The following is a 22,495-nucleotide window of genomic DNA, read 5'->3' as shown; positions in this document are numbered from 1 at the left end:
TCGAGGATGTTCAGGAAGATGCCCTAGATGGCCTTACGATGTTGCGGACTTTGTTGCTGGAGCACAACCAAATATCCAGCTCTTCGCTCACTGATCACACCTTCAGCAAGCTTCACAGCCTGCAGGTGCTGGTGCTGAGCAATAATGCTCTCCGCACCCTACGAGGGTCTTGGTTCCGAAACACAAGGGGCCTGACCCGGCTCCAGCTGGATGGGAATCAGATCACTAATCTCACAGACAGTTCTTTTGGAGGCACGAATCTCCACAGTCTCAGGCATCTGGATTTATCCAACAATTTTATTTCCTACATTGGGAAAGATGCCTTCCGGCCCCTGCCTCAACTACAGGAAGTGGACCTTTCGCGAAATAGGTTAGCCCACATGCCGGATGTTTTTACTCCACTGAAGCAGTTAATCCATCTGAGCTTAGATAAGAACCAGTGGAGCTGCACTTGTGATCTCCATCCCCTTGCTCGGTTTTTAAGAAACTACATTAAGTCTTCTGCTCACACGCTCAGGAATGCCAAGGACCTAAATTGTCAGCCATCTACCGCAGCTGTGGCAGCTGCACAGAGTGTGCTGAGGCTGTCTGAGACCAACTGTGATTCCAAAGCTCCCAACTTCACTCTGGTTCTAAAGGACAGAAGTCCCCTCCTCCCAGGACAAGATGTGGCCCTGCTGACTGTCCTTGGCTTTGCAGGTATGCCGGGGAGAAGTGTGCCCTCCTCTTTTCTCTTCACTTGTCCATATTTTTGCAGCATGCTAAGTGATGCTTATCTCAGACATTGGGGAAATTTGCCAAGCTCATGGAAAGGAGAGGTTGCCAGTAGATGGTGGAGGATATTAGCTGATTTAGCACAAGTTGCAAGAATTTCCTGTTTCAAGGAAGCTGTCTAAAATAGAGGAAAGGGCCCTGGACCAGAATTCAAGAGCTCCAGTCCTGGTATAACTAGCACTGTGATCTTGAACAGGTTAACTTGCTATTTAGACTTTCATTTCCTTGTGTGTAATACAAGAATAACATTTACATTTCATCAACCATCCTTTCACCAAAGAGTACTAGTGCATTTGTTATGACACTAGGTGATAGATATTTAAAAACTGATGGGACATAGACTCTTTCCGCAAGGCACTTACATTTGTGTGCTTCTCCATGGTACAGAGTAAGAGTCAGCGGACTTTCACAGATGCACAAAAGGATGCTACTATGGCAATCACATATATCTCAGTCTGCCGTGTTTATATGGCACAGTAGTTAAATAAATGAGCTGTGTAGGTGGATTACCTAGGTTTGAATTCTGGCTCTGCTATTGGCTGTGTGACTTTGAACACATTATCTAACTTCTCTGTGCCTTGGTTTTCCTCCTGTTGGGGGGATTTGAATTCTTCTAAAATTTCTATTTGTCCAACTCTATGTAAACTTGGCCCATACTTCCCCAGACCAACTAAGGGGAGAATAATATGCAATTCTTTATATATTTTTTGTAATTTAAAATTTATTAAACTATGCGTCAGCTATCATTGCATCTCACTGGATGAATAACATAAAATGGCACTTAGTGTCATTAGTTGAAGACCAAAGATGCATGAGATTTCTTAAGTTATCTAGCTCAATCTGTGTGTTTTCCCCTATGCTCTCAGTGCATGGTGAAATCCTCTGCACCTGTGGGTAACCATGGTGATGAGGGGGCAGGGAGAGAAAGAGAGAGAGACCAGAGACAAACAAATGGCATCCAAGACTGACGTATTTTAAATATGTGCTATAAGTCATTATTCTATAACAGTTATCTAGTGAATTGATTGATTGTATTTTTACTTCCTGACAATTACACTTTTAATCAGGATAGATGGAGACCAGCATCAGGTATAGACAATGGAACTACCATCAGCAGTAATCAAATTAACTCGGAAGGAAATTCAAATGTTAGGAAGATAAATTCTTTTAAAAACCATGTAGCTATGTCAGTAATTGTATGTACTAAGAAGTAATTTGCCATAAAAGACATAAGTGATAGGGCAGCAGACAGGTTTCCCTTAAATGTGCTTCTTAGGACACTAGCACTGGTGGATAATTAATAGATATTCCAATAAAAACACACAGATGCACATATAGGCAATAGGTGGTAGGGTTCAAATAGGTTTAAAAGGTACTAAGTTAAGCAAAGTGAAACAGGTGTACTCACTGCAGCACTTCTCGTAACCTTTCATTTTCTAATGAGCACTATACATTTCTAAGAGGAAGGTGTGATGTGGAGCATTTCTTGAACTTATTTGGCCATGATCCCTTTTTTTCATAGAGGATTTCATTGAATTTGTGTTCTAGAGGACATCGTTTTGGAAATATTATAATAGAGCAATTTTTAATATCTTCTAGTTACCTTTTACATCTGTTTTCAGAAATATATATTCAGAAATATATTTAGCTACATTAATGGTTCTTTTTTTGTATTGAGACGAATACAAATTCTAGGAGATTCCAAAGGTTTTGTCAAAGTGAGAGGGAGCTTAATATACGTGAATAAATTCTGATAAATTATAAATATGATTACATATATGTTAGGTTTTGGTGTGTGAAATTATCATGCTAATATATCTTTCATCAAATAATTGTTAAATTATAGTGCTTTGAGAAGAGATTCTTCTTTAAAAAGACTCTGATTTTTAATGTTAATTTGCTCCATTAAGATTCCACTCTTTCTGAAGTACACATGGGGCGAGTTATCTATACTTCTAGATTGTGGGAAAAACACTTCGAACTATAATTTTGCCTATGAGTCCATTTTCTTCTTCAGCTATATCTAAGTCATAAAAATTCAAAGGAATATAAATAGCTATATTCAGTAAATTTAAAACTAATAAATGGTTATTTGGCATCAAACACTAATATCTTGACACGTATGCTATGAACTGGTAGATAAAAAGTTTTTATGAAGCTGTAACGTGTTTCTAATGTTTCAATAAGAACTTATCATTAATTTTCCCTTTTTCTCTTGCCAACTCAGAAAGATTGTTAGAATACTTTTTAAAAATAGAAACAATGCCCATGGCAAAGAAAATTCAAACAGCTTCTTAATAGCACGTTCCGCCTGCCTACAAGCTTCATTTGCTGCTTTTGCTTTCTACGCTAATGGAAAGTGACCATAACTGACTGGTAATGGGATACAGATATATACCTAGCATCAACAGCAGGGAAGTGAGTGAGTCCCTGCCATTCAGACACAATTAGAGGAGAAACTGTATCCTATAATCAGATTATGTTTACTCTCATTTCAATGGCTGATTCTTGTCTTCAAGAACACTTAGCCCTTTTGTTCCTTCATTATTTGGCCCACTAACTGCACCAGTCATATAAAATATCATCCTAATGATTGATTTTTGGATTTTTTTTCCTGATAGGTGAGTCTTTCAGGAACCAATAGAGCAATGGAAAACCTAAACAATGGTAGCTCAGTAATCATAATCATAATCATAAATCACAATGAACGCTTATTGAACTCTACTATATCAAAGCACTGTGTTAAACATGTCACATATATTATTCAATCCCTGGATAGTATCAGTTATCCTTATTTGTGAAAGGAGAAAAAATAAGTGTTAGAGAAATTAGAAAATACCAAGAAAAGTGTCAGAACATAGCTTTGAATCTTGAGTTTTCTTACCCATATAAGTTAAGGAGTGGTGCCAGTTTTTAATTTTTTAGTATGTTCTTTAACATGTTAAAACCAAAATCATTGCTTGGGATAATTCAAACTCTAGAATCTGTCAATGAAAGGATTATTATTTACATAATTTTGCTACAACTTTTAAAAATGTACTTTAGATTGCTTCAATATGTTAATAGCACTTTCCAAGAGTGTATTGTTGGCAAATGAATTAAAATAGATTTAAGAGCTCAAGATATGGTAAACTATACAATGGTTTGAGGGTTTTACCAGAAACTGCTATTCTCTGTGTTCTTCATGTTTAACACACACACAAAAAAGGAACAATTATGACCTGATACCTTCTCTTTTTATTTCAGTTTAAAAAATATGTTTTCATTAATATAGTCTCCAGGGGATAAAACCAGGCATAGCGTAGCCAGTCAGACAATCTGGAATGTTGTCTTCATTTCCAGAAAAGGGCACCATCCTCAGGCAACGTGGGTTTAGGACACAGATCTCTTTACTCAATCTGTACTGACACCATGTCTTCCTAATCACATCTTGAGGATTTATAAGATTAGATTACCAGTGATTTCATTATCAGAATTCATAAACAGAATCCCTTCTGTTGATTTAAGAATATATAATACATATTTCTGCCTCCTTTGCCTCAGAGTTGTGGACACTGGGGATAGAATGTTGAACAGGACTAAAAGGATGTGTTGCCTCACAGTGCTTAATTGTAGCAGAGGAGAACAGTCTGTGAACAAGCAAATGAATGAATAAACACAATAATACACTTCATAAGTGTGAAGAAACAAGGGAAATCACTGTGATAGATAATGAGGGTATGACTCAGGGACATTGATTTGAACATTTAGGTGGTTGAGGATGCCATTTGTCAAGATAGGAAAAAGTGAAATAGAAACAGATTAGAGTCGGCATCTGGGTTCGAGAAACACTGGATCTTGCAATTTTATTCAGAGGACAAACTACATAGAACATGAAATGACAGTACCAGGCAGTCTTAGATGAGACGTCATTGATTCTATTATGAGAGTTCGTAAAAGGAGGTGCCGTAGACAGAAAAAATGTTACTGCAGGGACTGTTTTATCTTAAATGAATTTCAGTTCATGAAACAGCCCTTTTTCCTACCAAAGAGATTCCAGATGGTGTTGTTACTTATAATCTTTAATATGTATAAAGATCCAAATTCAAAAGCAGAACAATGTCAATGGTAGCCTCTGTCTGAACTGATAATTTCCAAATGGTGAAGGACTTCCTGCCCATTCTGATATCTTTCAAGCCACTAACCTTTATGTTTGTGGTTTTTACATTTGATGATTTATATGTTTCTTCCCAAGATGTTATCTTTTAATGGTCTCTCTATTTGTCACAGGAGCTGTTGGTCTCACTTGCCTAGGTTTAGTTGTATTTAACTGGAAACTCCAACAAGGCAAAGCAAATGAACACACATCAGAAAACCTTTGTTGCAGAACCTTCCACGAACCCCTGTGTGCTCATGGGGCAAGAAATTACCACACTAAGGGATACTGTAACTGCCACTTAACTCAGGAAAACGAGATAAAGGTCATGTCCATTGTGGGGTCCAGAAAGGAAATGCCACTTTTACAGGAAAATAGTCATCAAGCAACATCGGCCTCTGAGTCCACAACCCTTGACGGATCATTTAGAAACCTGAAAAAGAAAGACCATAGGGTAGGCAGCACTTTATTTTGCCAGGATGGTAGATTGCTGCATTCAAGGTGTTCACAGTCTCCTGGAAATACGACAGCTTTTAATGAAGCAGGCTTACTTACAACATATAATTCAAGGAAAGTTCAAAAGCTAAGGAATCTTGAGTCTGGAGAAGTCCTGCCTCAAACTCTGCCACACCATATAATAAGAACAGAAGGTGAGTTTGTCTTGTTTTAGAAAATCCCACTCCGTTTAATGCTTTTTGAAGGAGGGAGCCTCCCTCCTTTAATTTCCTCAATAGGAAATGCTATAAAAATCACTGTAGCACTAGTCTATTCCTTTTCTAAAAATATTGTGTGTGTGTGTGTGTGCGTGCGCGCATGTGTGTATGTGTGTGTGTTTAGGCTGAGATGGAGATGAAGTGTTCTTACTTTTAGGAGCTGAGATTGCATCTCCTGACTGCTAAAAGTAAATTTTGAGGCCCAACACCTAACAATGTTAAAAAAAGAAAAAAGTAGCCTTTTAAATAGCAAGAGTGCTGTTAAGATCTATGGGATGGCTAATACCAGCTTTTATTCCAACATCCTTCGAGCTCTAATGCCAATTCTGCAGTAAGCAACCTTCCCAGAGCATGACATGTTAGAAGAATGGGCCCTCTAATGCTAGTGATTCATTTCAGGAATGATGTCAAGAAACATACTTTGCTTGCTGAGCTGTCAGGGATGATAACTTCCCAGTCCAGGCAAAGTCAGGACTTAATTCATCGTCCCATGCTGGGAGCCAAGTGAATCTGGCCGTGACATCTACCCACTGTACATGGGCGATGTCAATATTTAGGTGGAGGCAATGAATTAAATGTCTTCCTTTTTCTTCCTGAATAGTAAGGCTATGCATTCAGGCTCAGCAGTGAAAATGTTGACAGCTGCTCTGTAAAGAGGTTCCTGTCATTTATTTGAATTGGTTTACAACAAGCAGAGCTTTCTCTAAGAATATGAATGACAGAGGTGCTGTATCAAGAAATTCTTACCACAGGGGTCTGGCCCTAAGGATGCATTTTGGGGTGACTGGACAAGAATAAAGCCATATGTTATTTCACATATGTTATAAGGTAGGATGTGAGTTTATTCCATTGCATTCCCACACTCCAGTTCTTAACAGCGTCTGGGGGTTGATGATTTCACACAAGACAGGGATGGCTGAGGAAAGCAGCATACGCCATAGAAACTGGGTCAGATTGACTTTATTTTACAAAGAAATAAGCACTTACCCTTTCACTAAAATCATACCTTAGGCAGATGCTCCATTTCATCTTTTAACTTTGTCCGATGCCTGAACTTCTCTGTGGGAAACTCTTATAACTGAAGGGGTATGGTCTCTTAACCATTTAAAACCCAGTATGTTGTTTTCACACTGAGAACACTGGTTTGTCAGATTAGCATGAATATTTGTAAGAAATACCTGAAATGCTGCTCCATGCCAGGCATTGTACCAGAACTAGAGAGGGTAGGTATATGAGGAGAAAACAGCTAAGGTCACATCTGCTCCAGAACAGAAATTAGTAAAGAAAACATTGCCACTCTGATTATGCCTTCTGACTTAGAAAAAGAATAATGGACTTTCCAGGGTAGAGGGGACTTTAGATCTAGACTAATAGTTCTTAATGTTTATCTCTGAGTCACAGAACTCTCTGAGACTCTGACAAAGGCTACAGATTCTTTCCCCGGCATAATTTGTATACTTACATAAAGCTCCCATCTAGTCCAACCTTCTAATACACAGAGAGCAAGTAGCTTCTCCAAGGTCACCTAGAATGTTGACGGCAGATCTTAGATTGGAATTAGATGCTAGTCTGGGACTTAGTTCACCTCTTGGGGAAAAGTGGAGATGGAGTGTCCCCACCCTTAGGAGTTGAGAGTACATCTCCTGTCTACTAAAGGTTAATTTTGAGGCCTAACACCTAACAATGTTAAAAACGAAAAAGAAAAAAAGCCTTTTAAATAGCAATAGTGCTGTTAAGATGTTTTGCAGTTAAGATGTTTTGCAGTTAAGATTTCCTTTTTTATCATGGAATAAAAAACTACTTCCTCTGGATGAAAAAATTTCATGAAACAATAGAAAGTATCTAATAAATAATTTTAAATTTTAGATGCATTGTAGTTAATAGGGTCGTTTAATGTCAGATAGACTTGGGGAAGTCATTCCCCAAGCATGGGGACTAGGGGAAAGCATTCAATTTCTGTAAAGCTCATTCCTTCATCTGTAAAAGTTATAAGACAGTAGGATATGTCCAATGGATCATGTCTCTTGTGAATATTAAAAGAGATGATGAATGTACAATATGAGCACAATGCCTAGCTCTTAGCATGTGCTCTATTAATGGTATTACTATTATTTTTGTCATTAATATTATTTAACGTGTAAAAGGAGATTATGGGCAGACATTAAGGAGAAGCCAGTACAAGTTTCCTTCTTCTATATGTGCCTGTAGGGCTGTAGAGATGTCTATCTCGGAACAGTAAAAGGAATCTTCCTTTTTGAACAGTTCATCATGTACTGTTTTCTTTCAGTGAATGAAAGATTGTAACATTAAGAGGAATTTGCAGGCAGACATTTAAAAGAAACTAGCAGAATAAGTTATAAGATTAATAAGATTAAATATTATATTAATCTGTACCATTTTAAAAGTCCCAGGCAAAGACTGCTGCCACACAAACCGGGCTATATTTCAAAATAACTATTTATTTAACAAATATTTAATGAACATTTTATTAAGTTATGGGAAATAAAACAGATATGATCTCTGCTTTCATTGAGTCAATAGTATTGCAAGTATTTCCCTTTCGTTGTTCAGGTTATTATCTGAAACCTGAATCTTACTCAATATTGCACCCATATTTTGCCCAATATTTAAGTTGCAAATGGGAAATAAATTCAGGAAAAAATTACTATAGCCACTTAAAAAGGATTTAGATATTATTCACATTTAAAGCTAACCTAACCAACAACTAAAGATATATGACCATAAATAACATTTCTATTTCCAACTCCACAACTTTTAAGTCAGCATCACAACTGACTGCAATGTGACCATAAAGAGTGTCATTCAAAACATATGGAACTGACAAATGTCCTTTGAAGGTTTGGTTACAAATTAGGAAATATTCAAGAATTGCAATTATCAGAGAAGTCAGTTTTATACTTCTCACAAGCTTTCTAAGTATCTGTTTGGTTGGGGTAATAAAACTCTGCTAAGTGCTAAATTCTTGCATTTATTGTTCCACAGATATCAGCAGTGACACATTTAGAAGAAGATATGCAATACCCGCTTCAGCCTTGGCAGGAGAAAGTCTTGAGAAGCATTTAACAAATGAATCATGGCAGCCTCCAATAGAAAAAGAAGACAATGGCTTACAACCTCATAGGCAGAGACATTTTATTACAAGCTCATCATCCAAGCCTTGTGAGCCTGAGGAACACTATGTACAAAAGATCGTACGAAAACATAGATCAAAATATGATGATCCTTGCGGACTGTTAAAACAGAGCAGACCTAGACATTTTCAGCCAAACAATTCTCTCATCTGTAAATATGTGCCCTGTGATCAATTTGAAGATTACATGAAAGAAAAGCCAAATCGTAGACAACACTCAAAGCCTGAGAAAGAGCAAATCCAAATTAACAGCGCAATAGAAAAATTTCTTATGAGTGAGGACAACATAGATTTATCAGGATTATCAACAAAAATCAAGAAAGCATATTCCCCAAAGAGGGTTAGTGTCCATGATCCTGATTTAGTAGAAATAAATAGGTCAATGATGTCACCCAAAACATCAACCCCTTGGAAACGACAGAAAAATCAAAGTAACCAGCTGACTAAGTTGGGTGTCAAAAACTGTAGCAACCCTGGGGAGAGAAACAAAGGAGAAAAATGGTTTACTAATTCACGGGTTCTGAGAAGGAAGAGAACCCTTCAGTCTGACCTCAAAGGGAAAATTAAAGGACGAAACTTAAAGATAAAATTAAATTTACATCCTTTTAGAAAAGTCAGAGTCCATCCAGAAAAATCCTTGTCAGGTCTCCCAAAGCAATGCAAGCAAGTATTGTTGCCTCCTAAGAAATTATCCAAAACTTCTGAGACAAAAGCCAAAATAAATACTGTGTCTTCTGCAGATTTTCTTCAACAGTCAGAGAGTAGCAACTATGTTAGACTCACTTCAAAGCGGCTGCCTCTGAAACATGCCTCAAAGCAGACCCCATATTACCAACGAAACACTAAACGTGCCCCGCTGCTCAGTGCTAACAACTTGTCTGTAGTCAACCAGAGCTCTATAGAAAGCAACTGTTATTCAGCTGGCCACATTCCTGATGGAAACACATCAAAATTGCCTCAGCCTACACCCACTGATGCTGAGCACAGGCACTCACATTCTCAATTCTCAACTGAACAAATGGAAGGTGCAACTCAGCTTGAATCAAAAGTGCTTAGTTATTTACCAACTACTTGGGAAAATACAGGAAGTGATGTTTTACCATTCCAGCATTCCACGGGGGCTACTGACCAACGGACAACGGAGTCCACTGAGCACATGGGACAGAATGTATCAAAGACCAGCGAGCTAAATCAGTTTTCTTTGTCCCCGAGGAATCAAACACAACTTTTAGATGCTCACAAGACTGACAGCTACAACAAGGAATACACTTTAGATCAAAATGAAGCCTTACAACACAGAGAGGAAAATTCAACTCATACACAACTTGGAGATAAAGAAAAAACATTAATGACAAAACCCCAAATACCACATCAAATTGTGGAAAATTGTGTTACGGATAAGGAAGAAAATGATGTAGAAAAAAAACTTTCAAAAACAGAAACTTGTGATTCCTCTCTCATTCCCCAAACACGATCCAAGAACAACCTATCATTTATGAAGACAAATTCAATTCCATACCAAAATAGAATAGAACTTCCCAAGGATATCAGTACTTCTCCTGTTAGTAGTCAAGCCATTTGGCACCTAACCAATAGTAGCGAAAAAGGAATTGACAGCACAAATGCATTGCCCAGAAATGACGGCACTGAAGCACTAGAGATAAAAATAGTAGGGAAAGAAGAGAAAAATATGCTTGATGAAAGCAAGACAGATTCTAGTATGTTAATTCAGATCACACAAATGACCTTAAAAGGCACCACAAAAGAAAGGCAGCAAACTTGGGAAAATGGAACAAGTGTAAAACATGTATTATATGATGCAAGCTCTGCCGAGGAGACCATTACAGCTAAAGATTTAAGTATCACAAGTTCCCATGAAACCCAAAATAGAATACTTTGCAGTGAAGTAGATCCTGAAATTAACAGTAATATGCATAATTTTAGAGAATTTCAAAATATTCAACCAGATAAAGATAGTGCATACAAAGAAGGCGCAATGACAGTGGAGACACATGAAGCACTTTCCTTCTTACCAGGGTTAAAAGACAGTTTTGAGGCAGAAAATGAAGTGTTTTTAGTTCCTAGCAAAATAAATGAAGCTGAAAACTCTGCTCCAAAACCTGCACTGTATCCACCATCTGCTGAATATGCTACTACATCACCTTTAGAAGCAGAATAAAGTGATGAAAATAACTCAAATAGTAATTATTTTCTACTTTAGCTTTCTTCAAGAGGACACACAAACACCCCGTAGCCTTTGCATGCATTACAAATGCATCATTTTGGAGGATAACGATGTCCTCAGTAGCTCTTTGTTATCAATAAAATAAAACCACAGAGTTGAATATATGACAAAAATCAAAGATGGAGTCATAGGATATGTCTGACCCAATTAACTGAGTATGCTTCTCTAAGGAATGAAAAACCAAGTAAGAAAAGTTTGGCCAAGTCTTGCAAAAGCAAGCAAACATTGAAAAAGCAAAAAAACAAAAGCCTCAAAACAATGAAAGACTACATAATAAGAGTATTTGAGCAGATTTACATTTGATGTTTATTTTATGTAAATTATTATACACATCTCAATTAGTGGTATTACAATATTGCTTTCTACATGGATAATTATATATTCATATTTGCATTTGATCTGTTTTCTTAATTATAGTATGAAAATAAAAATTCAGCTTTGTTAACTGTAGTCTAACTGATATGCATATTGGCATATTTCATACATTTGCAATTGTCCTGTTGACAATTATCTTAGATTTAAGTAGAAGTCTTTAAAACCTGTTATTTCTCTAAGAGAAAAAAGTTAAGGATTTCCAGGGATAGTTGGCAGTTTCCATAAAAATCTGCAAAATCCAATAAATCCACTAGGTGGAGATCTCAGCTTCAATCATTTTAGAAGAACAGGGCTTGAAGATCAACACAATGGATCCTGAACAAAAGGAATTTTAATGAGCTTTATTGCCAATTGTTATTAATTTAAGATTTTGAAAACTAAATAACCTATTAGTACATAGCTTTCAAGGTTTGATCTCTTGGGTTTCGCATGCCGCTATTGTTTGGAGTGAGAACTCCTCCTTGTACACTGGAATTAAATGTGAATATAAATATTACATTTAAAAATAGTAGCAGAATAAACATGTCTCATTCAAAGCCATGCTTATTTGAAAAATATATATAGGGATTCAAATAATTTAATTTTTGAGACCACTGTAAAAAATATTTAAAGCATACCTTCACGGTTTAGAATATTATCATATTTTACATTTTTTAGTAGGGGAACAAAAAGGTTAAAAGGGAAACAAACTTCCTTTTCTCGTATCCGTATACCTGTTTAGGTCTATACATCTTTATATCTACATTTGGTATAATAATAATAATAAATAAGCTTTGTAAACCTTGTAAGATTATTAGAACAATATAAATATAGCCCGCATACCTCACCTCTTTTGTTTCCCTTCCTATTCAGAATTGCTAGGAAATGACTTAAGTTGTTTATTTTGAAAGTTCCTAAACTTCTTACCTCTCTTCGTCTTTTCTCACCAATATTCAAGATTTTATTGCTTTTAATCCTAATTCCTCTGGTATTTTTGTTCATTATCTCTACTTGAGCTTAACTCCGATGCCACCTATCTGCCTTGCCTGATCCCACTTTGTTTTTAAAGCACCTTTAAGGTGAGAGAAGTATCTATGCCAACTTCTTGCATGGTAAGTTTATTCCACCCTAATTGACGGCTTCTTCATCTTTGTAGACCAGGTCACTTTTTTTTTCTTGGTAGCTATCTTTCCTTTTCCTTTTTCCTTTTTTTCTACTTTAAAGCACTGTCACCTTACTGCAGCACCTTTAGCTTTGTTCTCTCTCCTCTCGCTGCCAACAATATCCCTGATATCTAGAGGCCTAATGAGTACTCTTGGTCACTAGCTGACTCTCAGGAGGCAGCAGTGCTAGTTCTCCTGGTCTCTTTTCTCTCTTCCATTTCTGAAATTCAGTCTTTTATCTCTTTATGATGTTTCCTTTGAAATCGTTCTCAGGTTTACCCTTGCCCTTGAATCTCCATGGTAACCATTGTAGTCTGTGTGTTGTAATCAACTGGATTACTCAAACAGCAATCCAGCTGGCTGCTCCAACTTCATTGTCTTTTGCTTGAGTTTCAACCCATCAGTTCTCTGTCTTTGTTGGGCACAAATCACCTGGGGTGCTTGTTAAAATGTGGTGTTTCAGGCTCTATGTCAGAGATTTTCATTCAGTAAACTTAGGATAGGGCCCCAGAATCTTTGTTTCAACAAACATTCTAAGGTAATCTGTAACCCACAGTTCGCAGCCACATATTAAGAAACAATGCTCAGCTATTCCAGTGAGCATTAGAAGATAATCTGGCGCTTGCCTTACTATAGGAACTACATACAATTTTTTAAGTAAGTAAATAAATCCTTTGTATCAAACTCAGATGAACTTTCTTAAAAAAATTACTTTTATCTTGTCACTGCTTTAGAGATAAAAATACAATTGCCAAAATTCCATATCCAAATTTCCTGTTCTAGTTTCCAAAATCTGTCACTATCTAATATCAGGCTTTTTTTTTTTTTCCTCTTACTGTTTTCCAACCTTCTCCCATCTTCAATAGACTGGTCTTCTTACTCTCCTCAATGTTCTAGTTTATGAATTTTGACTAAGAAGACACCCTGGAGAAAATACTGTGCTTCAAATTCAAGGAATGAGGTAAAGACAGATATACCAGAAAAAATGAGAAGCAAAGTTGATAACCTAGAAAGTAATGACCAGGATAGCATGATGTTAGTGTCCTCCATCTAAAGATGAACTTGTTTCAAATAATGCCTGATACAGAGATTTAACCTCTCCATGACTACAATGTTGCAACTACTACTAGTCTTTCCCTTGTATCTGTTCTCCCAGTGAATTTTCACATGTTCTAGTTGCTTAAACTGTTCTTTCTCACCAAGCTGTCTTCTTTCAGAAAACTCCTGTTTATGATTTCAGCTCAAGTGTTACTCTTTTTGGGAAGCCTTCACTAACCTACATTCTGTCTTTGTCCCCCAACTTGCTAGTAGTATTCTTTTAGTATATATTCTCACAGAGTTTTGTCTTTCTTAATTTTGGCAGGTAACTATGGAATCATTAATGTGTTTATTCAATCAATCTCCATATAACTACCAGGTCTTAAACTCCATTTCAGTTAAGAGTTTCCATCTTTATTGAATCCCTTGCCCCTATCCCTAGGAGGTATACAGGAGGGACCCAACAAATAATTGTTGAAGGAAATAATGAAAAATAGCCCATTGTTTCCTTTTCTTTGCCACTCAGCTTGCTGACGTGGTAAAGACCTTACTTGGCAATTAAGGAAGACTCAAATGTGTCACATACAGAAGCAGCTCAACTTCACAATACCGAGGTGGTTGCCAGAGCCAAGTCAGGCTCGACTTACTGGCAGACCCACATATCGCAAGTCAGTTGAAGACTTTGCTTTCCTAATATGGTTTTTCTCTATCTTCCCCTCTGCATCTCATCAGCAGAACAAAGACTCTGTGCTGATAGCAATACAACTTTTCTACTAAGCAATCGATTTTTGTCCTTCCTTTTTTTTTTTTTTTTTTTTAACAGAATCCTTCTTTGGCCATGTTCCAATTTCTGTTTCTCATTTCCCAACCTTTTGCTTAAGACATCCGTTCTATCAAAAAAAAAAAAAAAAAAAATGCTTTTAGGACCTGCCAATGACTTACCTTTATCTTGAAATTAGAAATTCCACACGCCTGTTATCTATAATTATGAAGAGGCACTTCATCAAAGCAAAAGGGATTCCCTTGATTGTTATTTGATGGTAAACTTTGTCATAGCTCACATCCCACAGAGAGAAGGAAATTCTAGAATAGGTGCTTGACATACTTTTTCTGAGAAAATATGCCTGAAGTTCATACTGAAATACAAGAAAAGGTTTTCCTAAACTATTTTATGTGATGTAATTTTCAAGAAGAAATTTTCTGGACATCAAAATTCAGATGCAGGGATTGAAGGCACTGATAGGCAATAGTGGTATTCATTCATTTACTCAACAAACATTCTTGAGCATCTAACTTTAGATGTTAGTGTTGTAGCAGAGAACAAAATAAAACAAAACAAAAAGCCCCTGCTTTCATGGAGCTTACATTTTCGTAGTGATGGAAGATTCTAAACAAATAAACATGTAACATATCAGGTTGAATGGCCAGGATAAGAGGTTATCTTCTGAGATACTCAATCCATCCCAAAACGATCTTCATTTTTTCTTCTTAATTCTGTGTACACAGATGAGACTGGGTAATGACTTGGTCTGGATTTTGCCTTTAGGAAAAGAATGGAAAACTTGCTTTCTCTTTTCAAACATCTGGACTGGGGCTTATTCTATTTCTCCTAAGTGATTTCCTGAAATAATAACAGCCTCACTTTATCTATTTTCTTGTTGAAGAGAGATAAAGTGCCTAGGAAGGATCAGAAACAAAGTTATATTTTAAGAGGACAATAACTAGGATGGCTTAGGATGGAAAGATAAGAACCATTAGGTCTTTATGTATGAGGTCCTCCAGTGTGAAGAATGCAAACTAATATTCTCCACTCTGAGCAATGGAATCAATGGATTGATATCAAAACACAAGGATTTTAAAAGACAACAAAATATACTGGCAGAAAGATTACTAGACACTGGACTGGACTGTGTTACTTGGAAAGAAGTTGTACAATCTCCTCTGTGAATCTCTGAGAACAAAGCAGGCATAACCTGTCTGCACACTTAAGAATCCTTTCTTGTAGGCGGATTGTCTGGAATTTCATTCTGTGATAACATTCCCTCACTATTCTTTTAGACCTATGACCATATTTAAAAATTTATTTTACTGTTTACATATCCCTTCCATAACATTGATCCCTCCATTTGAATTCTAAGTCTATGCTGTTAACCACATCATGATACTGTCACTCAGAAAGTTAGAGAGGGATTAGGACCCAGGTCTTCTGCCTCCCACAGTGCTCCTGAAGACCACCTATTCTGAGGCCTGCCTCATGTTTAAAAGCCAACACAAATCCATCCTGTGCCAAATTTCTTGCTTTGGAAAATGACTAAGTGTGGCTCACGCATAGTTAATAAAAATTGCAGCTGAGATGAGACTGTGAGTCATCTGTCATACCCTGGTCTCTCTTTTACTAATCAGTTGTGAGAAACGTTTCAAAATCAGAAAGCAGCAGCTAAGAAATATGAGATACTCAGACGTCTTGAGGCAATTAGAGACTAAAGAGCAGAAGGCAAATCAGTCTTCCCGCCTTGACAGTCTTAAAATACACACTGAAAGTAGACTTTGGAGTTATACTATTTGTGACAGATTTTGACCATAACACATTTTCTAAGAGGAAATAAAAATTACTCACTTCAGGACATGCGTTCCACCCTCGTATCAGCAGAGATGATACAGGCTTGGGAATGGAATAGCCAATGGGAGGTCTGATGTGGTGGTAAGCCATGTCTGCTGCCGCAGCCGCTGCAAACCAAATGGTCATGTCAGTTTTGAAATTCACATATTTATTTCAAGAAACAAATGAAGAGACACACACACACACAAAAGGCATTAAAAATCAATCTGAGCAATATCAGCAGAGATTCAAAGAGACTTCTAGGCCTTTTTTCCCCCAATGGTCTAAATAAGTGATGGATAATTTGATACTATAAATTTATCTTTATAATTGTTCATTCATTTGGTTTCAGACTCAATAAATAGCAGAAGGCATTTATAAGGAGTGAAGGAATATGCAAGGAGCAAGTCGTTTTGTTTGAAGTATAGGGTATGTACATAAGAAGTAAAGATTGAAAGGCAGATTAAACAAGACTGTATAATGCCATAAATCCTAGGCTAAAGAGCTTATATTGTATGTAGTAAACATGGAATACCACTGAAATTTCCACTTCTGATAGCACCTGTATCATTGAGCAAAATAGATTTTTTAAAGCTTAAATCCTATTACTGGTTATAAGGTTGTTGGGATTTTAGTTTTTAATTTTATAAAGTAGTTATTATTTTTAAAACTCTCTTGGACACTTCACATCCTTATTTTAGCTAACGATACTCATTGATTGAATTCTGTCGTGTTGCCTGCCTGCATGGATTTCTGAATATTGCTCATCTCAATGTCTGCATCACTGTGTTGTGATTCTTAGAACTTCACTGTAGATTCCTGATTGCTAAATATTTCCTGTTCTGCAACCAATGATTTCTATACTCTCTTAGAAACCAAGCTTGTAGCTACTTTTACTGAATGCATTTTGTATCAGGCATCATGGCAGGTAACTACATAAACTCCTTTAATCCTCCTAACAACCATGCAAAGTAGGTGGTGGTGGTGGTGGTGGTGTGTGTGGAACTAGTTTTTAATGTATAAACATTTTACATATAACTAGCAGTTGGTGCAGACTTTTGTTTCAAAATCCATGGTCTCTTCAGCACACATTATAATGAAAATACTCTGTAATCAACACATGATGCCCTGTTATATCTCACAAAAATTGCTCTGCATCAGTGAAAGGATAAAGTTCCAGGACATTGCTGCTTCCTATCTTTTAGATTGTGGCGTTGTAAGCATCTGTCTGTATCTTAATGACTTTTGAGATATAAGCCACAACTACTGCCTCTACTTTACCAAAATTTACTCCCATCAAATTCTGTTTATCCATACACTTTCAGTAGGTCTAGTGAAATTATATGCAATGTGATTTGATCAACACTTTGCTTTATGGATTATTCTGAATTATTACCTAATTTTGCCAATTGTAAATTAATACTTGTTCTTTGTAGAAGTTTAAAAAATTAAGAGAATTAGAAGGAATAAACGTTATCATTTAGAAGAAACCATTGTTAAAATATTTCATGTATTTCTTATATATTCTTTACGTCATTGACCTTATGTCAATATGCAATTATGCAATTCTTTTTTCCTAAATATTAAATAATTAATCTAAGCAATCAAGCATTTTCTCATGTTATTAGCACTCTATGTTAACCTATTTTAATGACACTGCGTTTAGCTTTTAATCATTTCCCAATTTGAGGTTGTTCCAAACTTGGGTGTAAACACTTCAAAGAATATCTTTTCAACACGAGTTGCCAGATTTCATAGATTATTCATTTATGATATTTTGAGGAGTGAAAACGATGTGCCAAAGTGCGTAACTACTTTAAAGACTTCGGTACAACAATTATTCTAACAGTTGTACTAAATTTATACTCTCAACAGCATGTGTGTGAGGGTTATCAATATATCTCATCTGCACCAGAATTAGGTTTTCTCATTTTATAAAACATGTTACTAATTTCAGAGGTAAATACATCCACTCATTTTTTGTTGTTTAGATTGTGTTCTTATCAAATATGTCACTCCTTATCAAATGTCTTCTGTGTCACAAAAAAATAGGCATTTTGGTGTACTTTCACTGGTTACTCTTGACTTTTTTTTTTTTTTTTTCTCGAGACAGTGTCTCGCTGTGTCACCCAGGCTGGAGTGCAGTAGTGCGATCTGGGCTCGCTGCAGCCTTTGCCTCCCGGGATCAAGTGATTCTCCTGCCTCAGCCTCCTGAATAGCTGGGACTACTGGCACGTGCCACCAACCCCAGGTAATTTTTTTGTATTTTTAGTAGAGATGGGATTTCACTGTGTTAGTGGTATGGTCTTGCTCTTTTGACCTCGTGATTCTCCTGCCTTGGCCTCCCAAAGTGCTGGGATTATAGGCGTGAGCCACCATGCCCAGCCACTCTTGACTATTTTTAAATTATTTCTGGAATGAGGTAAATCAATAAGCAAACAGACTGGTGCTTAGCAATCATTGATCTTCTAACTCTGCTCTACTTTGTTACCTTATGATCATTTGGATATTGTTGAGCTGGTGTAGCTCTAAGTACATAAGCCAGTATGGTGAGCACATTTAAAATAATTGTACACAGCCTAATGGGTGGGGAGGGACTACTCATAAAATGAGTTAAACTCAGATGCAGGTGCCAGCCATCCCCCTTTGAAACTCTTTTAGATTCTGGTATCAAAAATATAGAGTTACTTGTTTGCTTCTTGGCAGTGTGTCTGGAAAATCAGTTTAAGATGAATGATATTTAATTCTTCATTATTCAAAGTAGATTCTGCAAATCTTGGCATCTCCTCCCCTTTGCTTTAAGCACTCTTGGCAGTGATACTACTTATCAGTGCCTCCACCGAAAGTGGGCAACGCAACATGAGGGGGTCATGACATGGAAATTTGCCACCTTGAGATTGTTTTGTCAGTCTTGCTTAAGCAGCCATGCTACACTAACATCTGGGAAATTTTCTGGTATTACAGATTCAGGAAGGCGATTGTCAGCCCATTAATCAAATTTTTACCTTGATTGCTACAAAAAATATGTTAGAGGATTTGTGTAAATGTTGGTTTCTACTTTAGAGAGTGAGACTTTGCCATTAAAGGAGAATAAAGCTAAATTTAAAAATATTAATAACTATTTATTGAGCAACTATTATGTTTCAACACTATCCTGAAATATTTATCAATAGTTTAGTAAAAATAATAATCTAGATCTAGAGTAGGAATATCTAATAGAACTTTTTACACTGATAAAAATGTTCTTGTAATCCCAGCACTTTGGGAGGCCAAGGCAGGCAGATCACAAGGTCAGGAGATTGAGACTATTCTGGCTAACACGGTGAAACCCCGTCTCTACTAAAAATACAAAAAATTAGCTGGGCATGCTGGCACACACTGTAGTCCCAGCTACTCGAGGCAGGAGAATCACTTGAACCCGAGGCAGAGGTTGCAGTAAGTCGAGATCATGCCACTGCACTCCAGCCTGGGCGACAGAGCAAGACTCCATCTCAAAAAAAAAAAAAAAAGTTCTACATTGTTCAATATGATAGCATAAAGTTACAGAGCACTTAAAATGTGGCTACTGTGACTGATACATTGAGTTTTTAATTTGTTTAATTTTATTTAATATAAATTTAAATAGTCATGGTAAGTGGCTTTCATATTAAACAACATAATTCTAGAGCATAGCTTGCACTCTCATTATCCTGAATAACAAGACCTGAGTTAAACACAGTATTGTGAGTCAGCTGCAGAGTCTATGTAACCATGGTGTCAATTTGTGGATTCAACTTCTCCCTTGTTTGTCAATACTTTATCAGGAAAAGAAAAGACACGAATGGAGACTGTCTATGTTGCTTCTCAAAAGTGACAGACCAGTGAAAAGCTACAGAACAAGCATTCAACACAACACGTGATAACCTCATTCATATATTCATTTGTCAAAATGTACTATTTTATGTAAGTGATAATAAACCAAAAATAATCTGGTGTTATTTTTTTCAATGAAAGTTGGTAAATGAATAAATAAGAAATAAGTGAATGACTAAGTTTTTTCACTGCATGTTATGGTTCAGTCGTTAATTCTAAAATGCGATTCCTTTTGCCTGGAATGTTCTCCCCTACCCCTTTTTCCTTCATAACATCTACTGTCATTTAGGTCTTATCTTTGATTGACTTTTCCTGGGTATCTTCCTACGTACTCCCATAACAATCTGTACTATCATAACATGTATTATACTTAATTGCCTCTTTATTTGTCTGCCTGTGCATATAGATACAAAGACACCATTGTATCTTCTGTGCCTAGCACAGTAATTGGCTATTAATAGGTATTCAAAAGGTATGCATTATTTGCCTTAGGATAATGGCCTCCAGCTACATCCATGTTGCTGCAAAGCACATTATTTTGTTCTTTTTATGGCCATATAGTATTCTATGGTGTATATGTAGCATAGTTTCTTTATCCAATCCTCTGTTGATGTGCACCTAAGTTGATTCCATGTCTTTGCTATTGTAAATAGTAGAGGTCATTATCTGAAGGGAATTAATGCAGGAACAGAAAACCAAATAACACATGTTCTCACCTATAAGTGGGAGCTAAACATTGGGTACACATGGACATAAAGATGAGAACAACAGACACTGCAGACTACTAGAGGGGGAAGGCAGAGAGAGGGGCAAGTTGAAAAACTGCCTATTGGCTGCTATGCTCACTACCTGGTGATGCGATCCATAACCCAAACCTGAGCATCACAATATACCCATGTAGCAAACCTGCACATGTGCCCCTGAATCTAAAATAGAAGTTGAATAATAATAAATTAAACAATTAAAAAGGTAGGCACTAAAAGTGTTATTTAACTGGAACTAATATAAATTCTGGTATATAGGACTCAGTAACATTTACTGAATAAATGAATGAAGATGATAGCTCAATAGCAATAAATATTCATTATTATGTTTAGAGAACAGGGCACAATGCCTAGCCATCAAGAAACACTGTAGAATGAATATAATGTTTAGTTTAATTCTAGATGACAACATGATCAGGTAAATTACTGAAATCTCGTGGCAAATTTAATCAATAATATTATCTTTCATTAAAAAATATGGGAGGAGGTGCTTTGATAAATTGAAGCAGAGTGACATAATAAGAAGTACCTTTACCAAGTAAATCTGGAGGCCTAATTTTCAGTCTGGCTTTGCTGTAAACTCTCTGGGAGATACTAATTAAGCCAATTTGCCTCATGAACATTAATTTTGTTAAATGTAAGATGAAGCAGGGAAGATATAGTATAATGGTGGCAAGCATGGGCTTTGAAGACAGGGAACCCGAGTATTTAAGTCTTGACTACCCTCTTACATTGATTCTAAAGGAACTTAACCCACACATTATAGGACTAAATGAGATAATATACATAGAGCTCCAGGCACATTGTTGTCTCTCAGCAAGTGTAGCTGCGTTGTTGCTATTATTATCATCATCTGCACATCTGAGAGTCTCACCATTTCTTTTTGGTTTGAACCTAGAGAACTAGATATAAAAAACATAATTGCATGTTTTCTGTTTTGTTTAGAATGCCAGTTATCTTAGATCCTTTTTAGGTTCTCTTTGGGTATGAATACCAAGTAAAATATTACATTGAGTTACTGCAAATTTTAAGGCTACAACCTATCTCATTGGTCATAAGGCTCAGCTCATAATGCAATATGACTATGCAGACAGAATGACTGAGCAGCTCTCCATGACAACCTTAATTATCTATGCCCCACTTATGGATAAGTTAGTATTAGTTTCTCAGTCCCTAAAGTAACCTTTCACTGTCTTCTGTTTTATAAAATTAAATTTAGAAACTCATATTAAAAAGACTGAAAAGAGAGCAATATACTACAATATTTTGTTAGTAAGTTTTGACCAGTATGAAATTGCCAGAAATATCTTAATTTTTCAACTTTGATTGTGTTTATGTGTGTTCTGAAAAGTATAATTGATTCTACTTCATTGTTTTTAATGGGCAGGGCTGTGGTGAGACAAAGCAAATGTGTTCTACAATCCCAGCAAGAGCTAAGACACATTCTTTGTTAAACTGACACTTTTCAATGATGTATCACCAGAGTGTATAGCATCTGAGAGAGACCATGAGATTGCGATCTTGAGATTGCACTAAGAATGGCTTAATTTTTTAAGCCACATCCCATTCTCATTACATACTGTCAGAAGAATAGATTAATTTGCTCCATTGTCGGTTCTCATTGCAATCTTTGTCAGTGTAATGAAATATTGGAATGTTAATATCAGCTACATTCATAGAAAAATCTCCATCTATTGGCCTGATTTA

General features: G+C 36.5%; 1 protein-coding gene across 1 annotated transcript in view; it reads right to left on the bottom strand.

Moving 5' to 3' along the window:
- Positions 1-22,495, bottom strand: part of LOC112632005 (serine/threonine-protein kinase TNNI3K) — a 310,001-nt gene that overhangs the window by 64,337 nt on the left and 223,169 nt on the right. Inside the window, exon 21 of the mRNA XM_025397614.1 lies at positions 16,191-16,300. Within this exon, the coding sequence (XP_025253399.1) occupies positions 16,191-16,300 (110 nt within the window). The remainder of the gene's footprint in view (positions 1-16,190; positions 16,301-22,495) is intronic.

Source organism: Theropithecus gelada, chromosome 1 (genome assembly GCF_003255815.1).
Source record: "Theropithecus gelada isolate Dixy chromosome 1, Tgel_1.0, whole genome shotgun sequence".
Classification (NCBI taxonomy): domain Eukaryota; kingdom Metazoa; phylum Chordata; class Mammalia; order Primates; family Cercopithecidae; genus Theropithecus; species Theropithecus gelada.
The sequence above is the reverse complement of the archived record's forward strand: the minus strand, read 5'-3'. Positions and strand labels throughout refer to the sequence as shown.